This window comes from Argentina silus, assembly GCF_951799395.1.
Source record: "Argentina silus genome assembly, chromosome: X".
Classification (NCBI taxonomy): domain Eukaryota; kingdom Metazoa; phylum Chordata; class Actinopteri; order Argentiniformes; family Argentinidae; genus Argentina; species Argentina silus.
The window spans coordinates 44,954,657-44,973,241 of NC_139653.1; the positions used below are offsets into that span (position 1 = coordinate 44,954,657).

An 18,585-nucleotide genomic window follows, 5' to 3' on the forward strand; every position below is an offset into this window, starting at 1 on the left:
ACAGTGAAGTTGACGAGCGTTTTTAGACTCGTCTTCCTTAGTGCTATAATATAACTCCCTCTACAACTGTTGGCAGCTCAGTGATAAATTGTTGTAACTGTAGACACTGCTTGTAAAACCAGTGGTTGTTAACTAAATTTGGTTAGCATATGATGTTTGAAAAGACAATAGGCATAGAACAGCATAAACTATCATCCACAATTCTGTAGAGACACTCTACACAGTTCCCCGGTGAGTCGTGGAACCGTTGTGACTACTATCTCCCCCTCCCTCTGTATAATAGGACAAGACTTTAATACCAGGAAGTTCTCCAGGCTATTACAGACTCATCCCACTGCCTACCGTGGTATCATTTGTTTTGCGCCGTACATATGCCGTCACTGCTTTGTTTGAAAACCGTTTTGAAACAGACTTCGCACCCACGTTTGAGAATTCGGTTTGAATGTATACTGTATGCCTGCTTTTGACAAAGTTATTGTCTTTGATGATTAGGCTAGGGTGATTAACGATAGCATAAGCATACCGAACACACAACGGGATTGGATCGTCTGTTATCACACTGTTAATATTGAGGCTACAGCTTTAATGTTCAAGACTGAAATAATACCCGACGGCAGTCGTGTCCCGGCCTTGTCCGTCTGTTAACTGTTGTGTTCTCATACCCTCTACCGTTAATAGACCTGCCACTACACCTCCGGCAGGCAGCGTCAGCGGTACGGGATTATGGGTGCGGCCGCGCTTTCCTCCCTCAACGAAAGTTCAACCGTGGCAGCGGGTTCGCACTGACTGGCACTCAGTCAACTGACAGAGCAAAGTTATTATAAATGTACAGTTCATGTTATAGGCCTGCGTTCACTGGTTTGTTAGGCCTGACGCCTGTAGGCTATTTGTTTAGTCATTGCTGTAACAAAGAAAACTATCACTAACATAGGCTACTAGCATGGCTGCTAAACACCTGTGGGGGTGACCTCTGTAGTTCTGCTGTCTGCCAGTCAATGTCAAAATGGACCACAAGGTCTTCTTTTTTGCCTTTTACCATCTCATTCACAACAATGGCTACACAAACTAAGTACTCATTTTTTGAGATGTATACATTCTCACACACAATCAGGCACAGGGTGATGTTCTCTCACACACAAACACAGACACACACAGCTGTGCTGGCCTCACCCTGGTCTACCCATGTTTGTCCTGGAGAGCCAGGCTGTGAGGAAAGGAAAGGTTCTATCCTGTTGACAATGCAGTGTTGGAGAGACAGACTGTACTTCAGGGAGTGTCTCTGTCTCTCACTGCTCATTGTGTGTGCGATGGCATTACCGCCATTCCTGCTCTCTATAGGAGGTAGAAATATAACATATAACCACAAAAGTCAACCCTAACTCTAACCTTGACCTAACCCCCCCCCCCCCCACACACACACACACACATTCTCATTCTCACACAATCACAGACATAGGGCGGAATGTTGCAAGGGAAAAAAGTGCTGTTGCGGAATTTCCGTGTCCTTTCCTCACATCCCAGTTACATTCCATACCATTACCCATTTCCCATTTAGCAGACACAAGGCTTGCTTCATGTGAAAGTGTACGCATTAGATACACCTCAATATCTTATTTAAGGTCCACGTTAGTCAAAGCTGTTCTGTGTGCCTGTTTATGAAGCAGGTCAATCTTTTCCCATCGACTTAGACTGTCTGTTTAATCCTTGGTTGTGATTGAGAGCCTCCCTCCTTACATTCCATAGATAGTGATGTTGTGATGACTCTGTCCTGGTGACTCGCCCCCATCTTCAACCTCTCACATTCATTCAACAGGAATTTAGGCAACAGCAGTGAAACTCATTGTAGCGCAAGCAATGGAATGGTGTCAAACAAGATTGGTTAAGACAGTTGGGCAAATTGAAATCACAATCAACCAACGGCAATCACATCCTCTCTCTTACAATAAGCTCGGAATCTACTCATCCACAGGTTGGTTTACCCAGTGAACTGCTCCTCACATCTCTTAGGTCACTCTTTAAACATGTTGGAGTTGTTCCCTCCACATGGACAAGCCACGTGTAAAGGTTTTCTCTGGCCCCTATCTGGGCCAGTAAACACTATCACTAACACTAAGTAGGCCAGCAGAGCACACTTCCCCCTGACTGGTGGGACTCAGTGGAAACACACACTGAGGGGGAAATTGATTTCTCTCTTGGTCCAATATTTGGCACAAATACGTCAATTTTTTTTTCTCTCCATTTTACAATAAACCTTTCAATGATGCTATTCTCAACCAGTCTGACCTGGTTTCACGCAACCACTGGGGGGGGGGGGGGGGCAAGAGGCAGAGGGTACACCAGGGGAGACCGGTAGAGGTAGAAATCAGAGGACAGGCTCATTGTAATGCATGGAATGGAATGAGGAATGGTGTGATACGTGTTTGATACCATTTCTCACTCCATTCCATGCATTACAATGACACCATCCTCCGATTTCTACCTCACACAGCCTCCACCGAGGTACCCAGCACCCGAAACTAATCAAGGCCGTTAATGCAAAGCTACTCCCTGTAGATATGTGTACAGAACCATTCTATTACTACACACTGCACCTACGATAAACAAGTAGATAAAAAGGTCCTGTGGATAAGTGCTCTCTCCATTCACCTTGCAGCCGCGGCGCTTACTAAATCTGACACCCAAGACAGGCAGATAAAAGGCCAACCTGTGGTCCTGTGGCTGAGTGGACTCACCTTGCAGCCATGGCAGTAGCTCTCTCCGTTCTTCCCCGGGGAAAGGATGATCTCCCCAGTCGGGATCAACTGGATCTTCAGTTCCATCATGGTGTCTCTCTCTCCGTCTGTCGGTCGGTCCCTCCGTCCGTTTGTCCTCCGTCCGCTCGGTCCGTCCCAAGCGATAACGTGTCAATGACTCCACGTAGTGTACGAGTGCGTCCCAAAATCCTTCACTTTATGTTGGAGAGAAAGAGTCCACGTTGACCGTCAGCAATACCCTGAACAGTAAGACAGAGTAAAAAAGCAAAGCTGAAAAGCAGAGGTTTTGGTGGCGTGCAACGACAGGATTGGTTGTGATTTTTGAGTCTTCCAAACTGAGCTCTAAGCGTAAGGTGGGTTACCTCTTGCTGTCGGAGAGAGAACTAACTTGTGCGTTTCCTCTGTTTCAGCCAAAAGGATGTGTATGTATAGATGTAGCGTCGGATGTTCTTCCCACCACCATGACCTACTGTGTAATTGATGTCCACCGGTCGGAACGCTGGCTGCTGCACTGCATTTGGGGATAGCCGTCAGGGCTTCCTCTCGGACCCAGCATCCTGTCCTTCGACGTTCCCAGGATAAACGACATTCCCAGGGTAAACAGCCGTCAGTAGGAGCCCAGTCAGCTTCCTCCCTGGATATACAAGAGGGAGGGAGGCACGCGTATGCAAACACACTACACACTCCGCTCTTCCCACCTCTAGGAAAACAAATAAAGGACTTGTGTCTGTCGTTTCCTGTCGGTCCCCAAGGGCCAGGCTAATCAATGGCTGCAGACAGACTGAGGGGTACAGGGGTGGGACGGGTTCAGGGACGTGAAGACCTAGTGGCTATATCTCGGCCTTTCTGTGACAAACTGACGTAAACACACACACACACACAAACAAACAGACAGTTGACCCTTGGGAGCTGGCATATTGTGGCCATATCTCTGTTTGTGTGACAAACAGAAACAGACACACACACACACACACACACACCCACATACACAAAGACAGTTGACCGTGCTGGCCCATGCTCTGACACAGACTGTGACCCCACCCGACGTTCCTGTTTGTCCTGTTCCAGCATTTTCCTAGACTAAGGAGTCACACCCTCCACCCTCTCTCACCATAGGGTTACTCACACCCTGTAGCCGGTCAGGGGAACGTCACTAAACAAGAGCTATAAATATAGAATGTCTTAGGTGAGGATGCGAGTAGAGGTGGGCGGATGATGACAACAACAAAACAATGGAATTGACTAACTTTGTGTTTATCTGAGCCCAAGGTGTGAATGTGAGTCTGTCGGTGTATGTGGTGCAGGTCAGGGAGAGTCGAAAGTAAGACCAACTTCTCCCTCCCCACATACACCTGACCAGTCACAGATTATTCAACAGCATAACCACTGTCAAGTTTCTGTTTCTCTGCTTGGTCACACTGGCCACAATCCACACCAGCAATACCACACTGATGATACAGAAGGTTCAAAATGATAAAACATGGAAGTGTGTGTGTGTGTGTGTATGTGTGTGCTGTCACAGATTATTGGACAACATAACCGGTTTCTGTTTGTGTGTGTGTGTGTGTGTGTGTGTGTGTGTGTGTGTGTGTGTGTGTGTGTGTGTGTGTAAGCGTGTGTGTGTGTGCACACTGTTTGTGTGTCACATTGGCCACAATCCACACCAGCGATACCATACTGATGATACAGAAGGTTCAAAATGATAAAACATGGAAGTGTGTGTGTGTGTGTGTGTGTGCTGTCACAGTTTATTGAACAACATAACCTGTTTCTGTTTGTGTGTGTGTGTGTGTGTGTGCGTGCGTGCGTGCGTGCGTGCGTGAGCGCGTGCGTGCGTGAGCGCGTGCGTGTGCGCATGCGTGTGTGTGTGTGCACACTGTTTGTGTGTCTGGGGTATCTGCGGCTGGTGAGAGGGGAAGTGACAGTGACACACATCCTTTGACCTTTGACCTGTGCTGGACACATTCCTGATGGCTGGGGATCAACAGGATACGCTGGCCTTGATGTTTCAGGGCAGCCTGGACTGGTCTGGGCATGGGCACACAGCAGGGGAGGCTGGTGGAGGTAGAAATCGGAGAACGGGCTCATTGTAATGCATGGAATGGAATAAGGAATGGGATCGAACATGCAGGCTCATTGTGATGCATGGAATGGAATATGTTTGATACCATTCTTCATTCGCATGGCGCTCTCCTTCTTTAAAACAGGACTAAAAACTAACTTCTTCAGACAGGCCTTGTTCTAGTCTTCTTTGTTTTTTTCTGCTTTTCTGTTATTTTCTGTTTATTTGTTTAAATAAAAAGCTCTTTACAAATAAAATGTATTATTATTATTATGAATAGTATTATTTTAGTACAGCAGAAAATAAAACCATGAACAGTTGAGGGAGTCACTGTCTCTCATTCATAAAACACAGTCAATGTGTCACCAGGATAGGGGGCTATATCCCTTTCTCAGAACAGCTCATCCTCTATTATGACCCTCACCTCCACCTCTGTTCTATTGTATTCTATTCTAAAGTTCTAAAGGGTGGGTGAGGGCCTCAGGGTACTTTTGATATCTAAATTACTGATAAAAGCCTCTACTCTACTCTACTCTACTCTACTCTAATGTCTTCTAATCCACTTTGTGTGTGTATGTGTGTGTGTGTGTGTGTGTGTGTGTGTGTGTGTGTGTGTGTGTGTGTGTGTGTGTGTGTGTTGGCGAGCGTACGTGCGTACATGCACCACAGTGGAGCCTGCAGCTGTTGTTACTGCAGCAGCAGTGTCAAGGTGAGCCTCTAGCAGTGGGAACAATCCCACAGAAGGAGCCATGGCCAGGGTTTCTGCACTGGGCGTGAACACAGCCTGTCACACTGACAAGGCTGACAGGAAGTAGAGGAGGCATCACATCCTGTTTGTGAGAGAGTTGAGGGTAAATCTGTGAGCAAAGGGCATTTGGGCAACATGCAGGGACATTGAAAGTGTAGGGCAGAGGTAATGGGAGGCTGGTAGCGGTAGAAATCAGAGGATGGTTCACTGTAATGCATGGAACGGCATGAGGAATGGTATCAAACACCATTCCTCATTCTGTTCCATGCATTACAATTAGCCCATCCTCCGATTTCTACCTCCACTAGCCTCCCCTGGCAGATGTAAAATCATACAGGACAGGTTTCATGGACCCCGATGAAGTCTATCCCGAGACTAAAAATGCTCAATGGAAAATATCCATTGAAAGAGCTTTTTCAGTCCAGGAGTAGTGTTGGCTTGATCAAGGTCCAGCTAAACTGGCCCATAGTCTGCTTCTTCAGTAACTGGGAGAGTGCTAGATAGGGGAGGCTGGTGGAGACAGAAATCGGAGGACAGGCTCATTGTAATGCAAGGAACGGAATAAGGAATGATATCAAACACGTGTTTGTGTTTGACACCATTTTATCATTCCGTTCCATTTGTCTTCTGATTTCTACCTCAGCCAGCCTCCTCTGAATGCTAGATAGAGCTAAAGGAAAATACATCTTACAATGTCGCCTGGAACCAGCCATGCCTATTTTTACCAGTGCAAAGGAAGTCGGTCATATTTCACAGACGTTTGTTCCATGGGTCTCCTTAAGAGCAGTAATCAGCCCGCTACCACAGTGGCTTCAGCAAGGCCGTTTCCACAGGAAGGTGTGGGACGCCGATTAGGCTAGCGCTCGAGAAGTACGCTAGCTGCCCCAAGAACAGCTCTTCTGACTTGTTGCACTGGGAATGTTGCACTGGGAATTTTATACTGGGAATGCGCATTGATGTGTGGCTATGAAAGGAACGTGTATCTTGTTATGCAAAATGTAAATCACTATCTTGGGAGAAATACTCTAAGAAGCTTTGAATCCTAAGCTGGAAAACCTTGTTAGTGAAGTTGGTTAGATGAAGTTATGGGTGGTGGTGCAAAATAATAATAATAAAAAAGAAGCTTTTGACAAGCCATAACTTCTCACATAAAACATTGTTTTTGGTCATTAATCTACTTAAAAAGGTGCAATATTTTATTCACATACCTTTGTTTTCATATTAATAATAATTAAAAAAACTCATACGCAATAATGTCTTACTTTGTCTATCTTACACGCGTCAATTCCCTATGATACAGGACATGTCATAGAACATCAAAAGAGGGAGCTCATTTTCAGATTAGCTGGAAATGGATGCCCTCTGCTGGTCAAATATTAACACAACCCATCGCCCCTCAACAATAACAGGGAAATTATATTGTCATGGTAACTCTATTATGCACACATTACGTAGCCAAAGTGCGAGAGAAAGGATGCTTATTTGGACAATCACCACCTGCTTAGAGATTACTCCTCAAGTACTGTCGTTGGACCAATGTTGTTGTAGGCAGGTGGAGGTAGAAATCAAAGGACGGGCTTCTTGTATGTAATGCATGGAATGAAATGAGGAAGGTTATCAACTACGTGAGAACCATTTATGCCTCCACCAGCCTACCCTGTAAACTTAAGTACTTCTGTACTGTAGGGGTGTGTGAGTAGATTCATATTAATAAAACTTTATTGTCCATTACATTTTCATAGAATGGACATTTTTCTTTGGCACACTTGCAAACATACATAACATACTGTCCGATACACAAGATATATAACTAATAAATAAATAAATAAATAAAAAATATATATTTCAACAGGCTCTTATTAAGGATGGTTACAGCAAAGGGTATGAATGGTCTGTTATAAGAGTGTGTACAGGCTAGTGGTTTTGTAAATCTCCGCCCTGATGGCAGCATGTGAAATTCTAGGCTATTCCATTGGAACTTAGGAGGTTAGTAGCCCTGGTGTTTGATACCATTCCTCATTCCATTCCATGCATTATAATGAGCCCATCCTCCGATTTCTGCCTCCACCAGCCTCCCCTGTGGTAGACCAAAGCACACAGCAAAGAAGCATACAATTCTTCAGGTTGAGAAAATCAAGTAAAATGACATAAATAAATCATTGTTGAATACCCATGGTATGTACTGTATGACATGTTAAGACTGTAATATGTCTGGGAAGGGAAAGGGGGGAGGTGGGAAGGAGATTTATGCCTATGTAACTGTAATATGTTATATTCTCCGCCAATAAAAGTCTGTTAAAACAAGAAGAAGAAGAAGAAGAAGAAGAAGAAGAAGAAGAAGAAGAAGAAGAAGAAGAAGAAGAAGAAGAAGAAGAAAAACAACAACAACAACAACAACAACAACAAAAGGCTGCAGGGTAAAGTGCTGCAGAATACATTATTGAACGTCACAAGCAGGCGTGTTGTGTAGACAGAAAAGAAAATAACCTGGTGCTTGTGTGGAGGAGTGTTTTCCTCATCATTATGGCCAGCAGATCAAAGAGTGAAGAGTCTCTTATGACCCAGCTCTATACAATGATGCCTTCTGTCTGATTCATACACAGTATAGGCCCCCAATTAGAAGAAGCACTCCAATAACCATTGCAGATAGAAGCCCTTTGGAACACTCTCTCAAAGCACAACAAGGAATCCAACAAACTCTCCCCCTTCAAACGTTCCCTCATAACCCATATTTGTAAACTTGCTTTTTATGCCTAGTACCTTTCCCCTTACCTTCATCTATCAGTACCTGACTTCTTTTGTTGTTGTTGCTGTCTATGCTTTTAGTTTGTTAATGCTATGTTTCTTTCTATTATTATTATTATTATTATTATTATTATTATTATCCATGGATGTAAAGTCTCTTTGAGTACTGAGAATAGCGATATACAAAATACAGGTATTATTAATATTATTATTATTGTTATATCATATCATATCATATTTGATATCATATCTTATGATTTTATATGTATCTCAATACACTTTTATTTAGCAAAGGTTATCAAAACCTTACATAGCCATGGAAGCATTTTGAATTGAATATGATAAAGCATTGACGACGTCACTATCATCACTGTCATTTAAGATCTGCAGTCGATCTAGGTGTAAAGGACAGATCTAGGTGTAAAGGACAGATCTAGGTGTAAAGGACAGATCTAGGTGTAAAGGACAGATCTCACACAGAGTAGGGGATAAAGGGAAAAAGAGGAGGACAAGAAAGAGATGATGGAGGAGGAGGAGGAGGAGGAGGAGGACAAGAGAGAGGGAGGAGAGAAACTATTCCAATGTGTTAATACACAACCTCAGACCAGATCATTATCAAGCAAATTAGAAATATACCATAGAAATTAGCTTTTCATTAATATTTGTATTTTTCTCTCATAATGTAGCGTGGTCACCTAACAGATCATCCCCAACTACTTCCATACTTTCAAAGTATTTTGGATCATACACCGATTCCATATTTCTCAGCTCCGGACAAGGGCATCACCAGAGCTGCGAATGTTTTGTTCTAGCCCAAAAATGGCATAGATTACTTTATTGAAGCCCCTTTGGGCATAGTCAATGCTTCCATTAAGCATTGGTCATAGGGCATCCATTTCCAGCTCATCTGAAAATGAGCTCCCTCTTTTGATGTTCTATGACATGTCCTGTAGCCTATCATAGGGAATTGACACACGTAAGATAGACAAAGTAAGACATTATTGCGTATGAGTTTTTTTTATAATTAATATGAAAACAAAGTATGTGAATAAAATATTGCACCTTTTTAAGTAGATTAAAAACAATGTTTTATGTGAGTTATGGCTTGTCAAAAGCTTTTTTTTTTTGCATCACCACCCATAACTTCATCTAACCAACTTCACTAACAAGGTTTTCCATCACACAGATTTGATACCTGCTATAGTGTTGTATGTTGGTCTAACATGTATGTTGGTCTAACATGTATGTTGGTCTAACGTGCTTCAAACAACAAGTTCACCACGAGGCTTAGGATTCAAAGCTTCTCTCAAACAGCCTAATTCATCTTCTTAGAGTATTTCTCCCAAGATAGTGATTTACATTTTGCATAACAAGATAACAAGATACTTGCTGCTGTCAGGCAGCAAGAACAGAGACTAAGACTGAGTTTCTTCCCCCACGCCATCAGGATCATCAATGATGACCCCACCAGTGCCCCCCTCAAGTCACTCACACACTCACTGACATCATAACACATATGCACACACACAATCATCCATCTGCTGTTTATATTGCTTATACTGCTTATAGTGTTCATATTGTTTATACTGTTCATACTTTATATTTTTTTAGCACTTCTATTTTATTTTATTTTATTCTATTTTAAAACGTATTGTATTGTTGCACTACTCTGTGGCACTGTCACTTTTGCATTTCACTGTATACTTGTCTTGTATGCACGTGACAAATAAAGAATCTTGAATCTTGAAACGTTCCCTTTATAGCCACACATCAATGAGCATTCCCAGTATAAGATTCCCAGTTATGACTTTTTATTATTATTAATATGAAAACAAAGGTATGTGACTAAAATATTGCACCTTTTTAAGTAGATTAATGACCAAAAGCATTACATTTGAATTTTTATTTTATTTATCTTTTATTTATACAGGGAGATCTTACTGAGACATGAGTCTCTTTTACAGAAGAGCCTTGTAGGAACAAGGTAGATGGCAACAGTGAATAAGATCAATCAGTCAACGTGAGGGCGTGTCCATCAAAGAAGATCTATTGCTTTGAACTGCCAATGGACCTTAGAGAGCTGGAGGGTACATGTGTGTGATACGATCCCTCATTCCGTACCATTCATTACAATGAGCCCTTACTCTGATTTCTACCTCCACTAGCCTCCCCTGATACACTTGCTGTACTATCAGATTTACAACAGGTCTATTCACTATGTGTAAGAGAAGCTTTGAATCCTAAGCAACCTGCCCAGTGTTGAGTAAATGTTTGAAGTACAGTAGACCAACATACAGGACTATAGCAGGTATCAAAGCTGTGTGCTGGAAAACCTTGTTAGTGCATAGGTGAAGTTATGGGTGGTGGTGGTCGTCATTTTGAATTTCCTGTCTTTTGCGGCTTTTGACAAGCCATAACTTCTCACTTAAAACATAGTTTTTGGTCATTAAAACAGTAGGGATTGCAACTGGATTGTTCTCATATCCACCATTTGTCAACTTCCCCCTCCCCTTTCTTCTCCTCACTTACTCACTGCTACACCCTCTCTCACCTTATTGATGATGGGGTTTTTGATGAGGAGGCTTGAAGAAAGCAGCTCAGTAGGTAGAAAGCAGTGGAGGCTGGTGGAGGTAGAAATCTGAGGACAGGCTCATTGTAATGCATGGAATGTATGTTTGATACCATTCCTCATTCCGTTTCATGCATTACAATGAGCCTGTCCTCAGATTTCTACCTCTACGCCTCACTCTCCATCTCTCCCTAGCACATGGGAAGTCCCCTCTTCCATCCAATGGGTGCTGCCTCCCTCCGCTGGGTTTCAAGTGACAATGACTTCACCGGGCCCTCCCAAAATACACTGGCATGCATCAGGCAGGCTTTATTTCATGGGTCACTTCTGACCATGTTTTTGAACAGACTGCCATAACTCCATAGCTTTACTCACATACATCATAAACGTTTATTATAAAATAGTCAACAAAAACAAGTTGTAAAGACATTGAATTGTTTACAGCAGTCAATAAAAAGACAGACACTTTGGTACGTTTAATTTAGATTGTTTAATGTTAATTCCATGCTGTGTTTCAATAAGAACAAAACAGATTCTCTATCTGTGGCTCCAGTCAGATATCCAGTAGTACAAATTAGCTTGAAGTTACACACAATGAAGCAAAACGAAAAACAGGGAGGAAAAAAATAAAAATGAAGAGCTGCATAAAAGAGGGGAAAGAAGCAGAAAGAGAAATTCATAAACTCATGCAGGCTTTGAATCATCTATTTAGAGTCCTGTTGTCATTTCGCAACAGAAGCCAATTGAGATTTGTCTTCAACAACTTAAAGCGACAATTCTCCCTGTTTTTTTTTTCTTTTTTAAAAAACAAACGCTACCAGCTCTGATATCAGAAAGTGTGCGCGTTACAGTATTTCAGCACAAGGTACAGTCCAGAACACTACAAAACATGACAGGATCACTACAGTGTAAAAGTTAAGCGTTTTGCTCCACATGGATATCAAGAATTTTGCCAAATCTCCTCTGAAAAAACTAAGTTAACAAAAAGAGCACTTTGTTTAGAATTGCCCTTAAAAGGTAATAATAATAATTATGATTTGCATTTGATGGTTCACTAACACAGAAATATTACAGCTCTCACAACTAATAGTCCACATATCAGTAATAAAAGTTAATTTCTGTAATTACATTAAGAAAAAAATCTCAAAATACATCCAGCAACTGATAAAAGTATTGAGGAAAAGCAACAAAAAAACAAAACAATTATGAAAACAAAGATAATATTTCAGAACCGCTTGTTGTACCAGGAAAATACAATAATCCAGGGACTCTTTTTATCTTTGCCTTTCCAAAATTGTATTTGTCTCAATTAAGTGGTATTTATATTTGAATTTAATTAAAAGGGCTACTAAAAAAAACAAACAAACAAACAAAAAACAATAAAAACAAAAAGAAAAAAATAAACTGATTTAACTCCCTGAACCCTGCGGGGTTGTTGGAGCAGCTGAGAAGAGGAGAGTCACCCTGTCAGTTGGGCGTGGTGGTGACTCCCCTGGGGGGACTTTGGGCAGGGTAGGTTTTTTGGGGGTGGGGTGGGGTGGGAGGATGGGGGAGTGTGGAGGCAGGGGTCTGTTGGCTGTGATGACGTCTCACTGGGGTGGTGCTTCATCCTCCACATCTTGCAGCGCCTCTTTGTTCTGTTCTTCACCTGTTGATGAACAGACACAACAGACCGTGAGGACGGACGAAGCTGTCAGTTGATGCTCAGCACCAGACACTATACCCAGTGATCAGATTCAATGCTCCAAAACTATATTGTTTGGGTCCAGGAACCCAAAGTGTGCCAAAACGCATACACAGTGTCATCCAGCTACAGGCTACAGAAGCAACAACCTTGAGAGGTGCAGGTGAACAAGCCAGTGAGCCCCGTGGTATCAGTGGGTTACTAAACCATCCAGGTACATGCAGTGAAACATAAACCTCTAAATCACCCAGGCAGGTAATACACATTAACTAATAAAGCAATAAAAATTAACCATGGATGTCGGAGTCCAAAACTCCAATCTAAAATGCTTTTCCCCCCCCTTTCATTATTTTATTTTTAGCTTGAAATTACCTGTGCTTTACCTGTGCTTTACCTGTGCTTTACCTGTGCTTGAGAGCAATCTGCAGCTACCTAGATGTGCCATTAGTACGCTACAAACGATCAGCTTTTATCTACTGACCACCGGGCTGCATCTGTACAGAACACACGCAAAGCAACTTCAGAGCATACTCTATGAACAAACCTCTCATAACTTACTCAAACGCTTGAGGCCCAAGCAAGAAACGTCAATCTTATTAGACCTTTCACTTTCTACCAGGGGAGGTAGAGAAATCGGAGGAAGGGCTCATTGTAATGCATAGAACGGAACGAGGAACGGTATCAAACATGTGCGTTTGATACCATTCCTCATTCCGTTCCACGCACTGCAATGAGCCCCGTCCTCCGATTTCTACCTTCACCAAGCCTCACCGGCTTTCTACCTAATGAGCTGATTTCTTCAAGCCTCACAACAAGCCTCCATATAAAAAAACAAACATCATCAGCCTCTTTTCCTCAGCTGTGACACAAACCAATATGGTGAGTGGGTGCAGCAGTGAGTAAGTGAGGAGAGTGGACATGAAGTCAAATATCACACGCCAGAGGCCGAGATTAGAACACTTACAAAAGTACAGTTTAGGAATGAACTGTTGCTTTTGCTCCTTTAAGCCTCTACAACAGAGGGAATGAGAGAGAGAGAGAGAGAGAGAGAGAGAGAGAGAGAGAGAGGAGAGATGAATCAATAGAATCGAGGTGGACGTTAATGTAGCTACAGTTGTAAAACACTGAAGAGGGCCTGGTGTGCCAGACAGAGATTGAGCCCGTTCCTAATAGACTAAAAACCTTAAAACCTAGTCTTCAATGGAGATTTTCTATTGAAAAAGTGTGATTTTTAGTACAGGACTAGGCTTGATCTGTGTCTGGGAGCTAATGTAGATGTGCAGATAGTCGTTCCAACCCAGCCCTAACACGCTTGTCTCCAAAAACAAGCATCAACTAGTCTCGGCCTTCAGTCTGGGGCAGCGACTAGTTGAAGAGGATGAGAGAATTTCAAATTGGGGTCCCCTAAGGAAAATGAGACTAACCTCTATGGTTCAATAAATAAGACAAATCTTTATTTCATATGAATACAAACAATGTCTGTGTACTGCACCTGTGGCAGTGTTTTCGGGGTTCAAATCCAACCAATTACAAAGATTATAATACACTTGTCATTATTATGTGTTAGCATCACAAGTTGTTGGGGTCACGGGATATGACTGATGTGAATTTGGGGTAAAAAGAACTTTTAGGAAGCTGAATCTCAATCAAATAGCACACACCTCCGTGAACTACACACTTTCATTTTGGCGACGAGGCCTAAGTAGCGGAAAAGCCAAACCTGACCTTTCCTAATGTGTTCCTCAAAGACCCCACAGCGGCTTTACATTTTCGTTGTAGTCCAGCACTAAAAAAAACCCACCCAATTCAACTCATCAACGGCTTGGTTACTAGTTGACTGCTGGAACCAGGAGTGCTAAAACTGGAATGGACCCAAAATATGCGACAGCTATGGATCCCACTGGAAACTGCTTAAGACTGCAGATATACTTAAAACCGGCATAAAATCTGATCAAAAGACTGAGCCCCAAGTCAAACAGTACAACGTTTGTCTCTTCATACATTGTCAGCTTCACGGAAGCTGTAGAACTCAAAGGAAGGGTTAGGCTCCGCCTCTTACCGTCCCCCTGCATGTCTGAAGTCCATAGTGTCAAGTTGTCACGTAACAACTGCATGATAAGTGTGGAGTCCTTGTAGCTTTCTTCACTCAGCGTGTCCAGTTCTGCAATGGCATCGTCGAATGCAGCCTTCGCCAACCTGGGAGGTGAAAAACACTAGTTTTATAAGGTTCTGCCCAGCAGGTTTGAAGAAAGTGGTGCTGGATTGCATTATCAAAAACTGACCTTTCAGGTACAAATGTGTTCGAAAAATATCTAAAAGCATGGATTAACTGAGGAACTCTTTTCACTTCCCGTATTCAGCCTTCACCCACCTGGGAGGCGAAACATACTGGTTTTAAAAGTTCTCCTCCAGGAGGTTTGAGCAAGGCGGCGCTGGATACCATTCAAAAAAAGACTTGTGTTTCTTAATGTAAAATTACAGCTAAAAGGCTGAATAACTGAGGAACATAACACATTCTCTTTTAACACCAATGTCTTTTGCGAGAGATAGAAAGAAAGACAGTTACTCAACTAAATATCAGTTTAATTCCCTCTGAAATGTTTACATAGTGGCGGAGCTAAGTTAACAAGGTGGCAAAGCTCTTTGGGGAGAATCCAGTAATGAATCTTTAACATAACAGCTTTGAATGATTTTCAGCAAGGGGTGAGTTTCCCGAAAGCTTCGTAGCACTAAAATCACCTTTCGTCCATAAGATTCACAAAAAATGTATCTTAGTGTTATGAAGAAATTCATTCCTGGTCTCTCAACTAAAAATAAATTGATCCAAGGAGACACACAAGGTGAGGTGCTCACCTGCAGGCGCGGTCGGGTGAATTGAGGATTTCATAGTAAAATACAGAGAAGTTGAGGGCGAGGCCTAGGCGGATGGGGTGCGTAGGTGGGAGCTCGATCATGGCGATGTCACTAGCAGCTTTGTAGGCGACCAGACTGTTCTCGGCAGCTTCCTTCCTGTCGTTGCCTGTGGCGAACTCGGCCAGATACCTGTGGTAGTCGCCCTTCCTGGGGAGACAAGGGAGGGTGGTCTGGGTCAGTGGGTCGTGGTCTTAAAAAAGGACCCATAGAAAAAGCTACTATGTACCTAACCTCATGCTTGTTTTAGACAGGGGTCTCAGAGATCAGGGGAGGTAGAAATCAGAGGATGAGATCATTGTAATTCGTGGAGTGAAATGAAGAATGGCACGCGTTTGAACTATTATTTAACTATCTATTGCTTTGAACTGCCGATGGACCTTAGAGAGCTGGAGGGTACATGTGTTTGATAACATTCCTCATTCCATTTCATGCACTACAATGAGCCTGTCCTCCGATTTCTGCCTCCACTACTGTTTCAATTCATCTTGGACCGGGTTGAAGATCATCATGAGGTGATTGATTGAAACAGGGGTTTTGGTGCTCGGTTTGAACAGATGTATGCACACAGTCACCCCACAGGATCAGAGTTGCTTATTTATACTTATTGCCTATTGTGTTATTATTGTAATTTTACTGTTACTGTACATCCTGATATTGCACTTTTGAGAGGAAGATTGTAAAGTCAGCATTTCATTGTACAATTGACATCCTGTATCCTGTGCATATGATCAATATGAGTTGAGTTGGAGGAGCCTCGCTGGAGTGTCACTCAGTCTTGGGGATGACATCACATTACAAAAATATTGAATTCAAGAGTAAGGGGAAATTATAGGATTGATCTTCTATGTCAACAATTAAAAAAGGTATTAATCAGCCATTCATTCCCAACACTAAACCTATGCACCAATGACACAAAGAGGAGAGAGAGAGAAAGAGACTCTTACATTTTGTAATAGAAGACCTTCGATTCTCCCGTGTTAGCAGCTGGGATGAGGTGCTTGTCCAGTACATCCAGAATGTCGTTACAGATCGCCTTCAGCTCGTTCTCAACCTGCAGACCAAAAATAATAATTCAATAAATCACCAACTGCCACCGTGACGGCAACACTGGGCACAACAAGCATCAGCTCAGCCATACACGTGGCGGCAGCATCATCATCATCATCATACGTGTGAATCAAATTAATTCTCACATCATCATTAACAACAAATGTAAATAAAAACATCTCCCCCCAGTGCATGCTACCAACACGCCTCACAGAGCTCTTAAGAACAGCCACTCAGCATTACAGTTAAGCAGCCTCTCCCAGGTCTGAGACATCTCTCTCTCTCTCTCTCTCTCTCTCTCTCTCTCTCTCTCTCTCTCTCTCTCTCTCTCATGACTCATGGCTGTCTGTACCGTTTGCCTGTATTCCCGGATCATTTTCAGTTTGTCTTCTCCACCCTTGCTTTCTTCCCTCTGTTCGATACTGCTGATTATCCTCCAGGACGCTCTCCTGGCTCCGATCACGTTCTTGTAGGCCACTGATAGGAGGTTCCTCTCTTCTACTGTGAGCTCCACATCCATGCCTGCAACTTTCTTCATGGATTCCACCATTTCTGTGGGGAACAGAGAGAGAGAGATGGGGAGAGGGAGAGAGAGAGGGGGGTATAGAGAGAGAGGGAGGGATAGAGTCAAATCTGCTATCTAATAATATCAGATAAATCAGTTAGTGTAGTGTCTTTATTTCTTACTACATCGTTCATTCATTTAACATTCTCAACATTTATTCCAAAATTAGGGGTTTCACCTGGAATCTTATGTTAGGACCCCAGCCTACCTACATGGCTCATACTGCATATGGCCCCACAGTCCCATAACTGCACTGACATAAAATCACGCCCTATAATCACCCCTCTAAAAACAGCTTCCTCAGCCCATTGACGCACACTGACAGCCGAACAGAACGAGTCAAGGCTTCTGAACCATAATGTGATCGGCCCTCCGTGTAATTAACTAGCGGGACATATAAAGTGACGAGGTCTGCTTAGCTAGCTAAGTTGGCTACTAACGAGATAACAACTACCCTCCTCCGACCTTATCTGGCTATAGGCTAGCTACCTAACCATAAGTAGAAAGCAGCTAATTTGACAGCTAGCCAGATTAGCTAGTTAGCTAACGTTACATGACAAGCATGATCAAGTACATTTGCAATATTGCAACCGTTGGCATATATGATTATGTAAATTTAGCCTGAAACCATAGTTAGGAGAAAGAACCCCTGCATTGCACAGCAGCCACACAAGCCAGTCCATGGCTAGCTAACGTTAGCTAACTGTCAGCACAGTGCTCTCGCTTCAATAATCCGCCATTTTGTCTTAGCCACAATCTCTTTCGTTAACTGTATAGCTATCTTTATTAATTAAATATAGCTGGTATAGCAAGCTAGCTATAATTGGTCAGTTAACGATAACATTCAGCTAGCCAGCTGGCTTGTCCTCGATGTTCCTCGCAAGAGGGAGGGGAAAGAGAGAACGAGTTCTGTGAGGCTAGCTAACTAGCTAACATAAGCTAGCTGGCTGCTGAAAAAACCTGCCGCGAACATGTCCCCATCGAATTTAAAATTGTGTCTCTTTCTTACCGTCATATCTCTCTGCCTGTTCGGCAAGTTTTGCCTGATACACTAAATCCTCCCGATCGCCCATTTTGTTGCGAGCCGCGAGTAGTATAGCTAATTTAACTGTCAAATTGCAACAAGGCTCGACGGTATGTCAATTTGTCGGCGGTTCCTGGAAATTCAACGGCTTGAGTGGCGTTTCCACCCCACTGGTCGCACTGTACTGGAGTAAAGATGGCGAAAATCTCTATCCGGGAACCCTTCCTTATCACACCACCCACACACCCCTCCCTCTCTATGATAATGAAGATAGTCAACCTATTCTGACAATAACATATATGGTTTCCGCAAATGTACCAATTCGTTTTTATAGAAAATATGCACTTATGATACAAACAACATGTTTTGCACTCCTGTGGTACCAATTTTGGTGGATTTTGTGGAACAAAAACATTAGTGTATTCAACCTGTCATGCAGCCTATCCGCTGTGATGTATAATCAATGTTCTTGTAA

At 42.8% G+C, this 18,585-nt stretch overlaps 1 protein-coding gene across 1 annotated transcript; it reads right to left on the reverse strand.

Moving 5' to 3' along the window:
- Positions 1-11,324: 11,324 nt before the first annotated feature.
- Positions 11,325-18,280, reverse strand: ywhae1 (tyrosine 3-monooxygenase/tryptophan 5-monooxygenase activation protein, epsilon polypeptide 1). Its single transcript, XM_083694447.1, has 6 exons — positions 18,096-18,280; positions 16,874-17,073; positions 16,419-16,525; positions 15,415-15,621; positions 14,621-14,757; positions 11,325-12,525 (listed from the first exon to the last, which is right to left on the reverse strand). Exons 1-6 carry the CDS (start codon positions 18,157-18,159, stop codon positions 12,467-12,469), a joined length of 774 nt encoding a protein of 257 aa, XP_083550573.1. The 5' UTR covers positions 18,160-18,280; the 3' UTR covers positions 11,325-12,466.
- Positions 18,281-18,585: the final 305 nt, after the last annotated feature.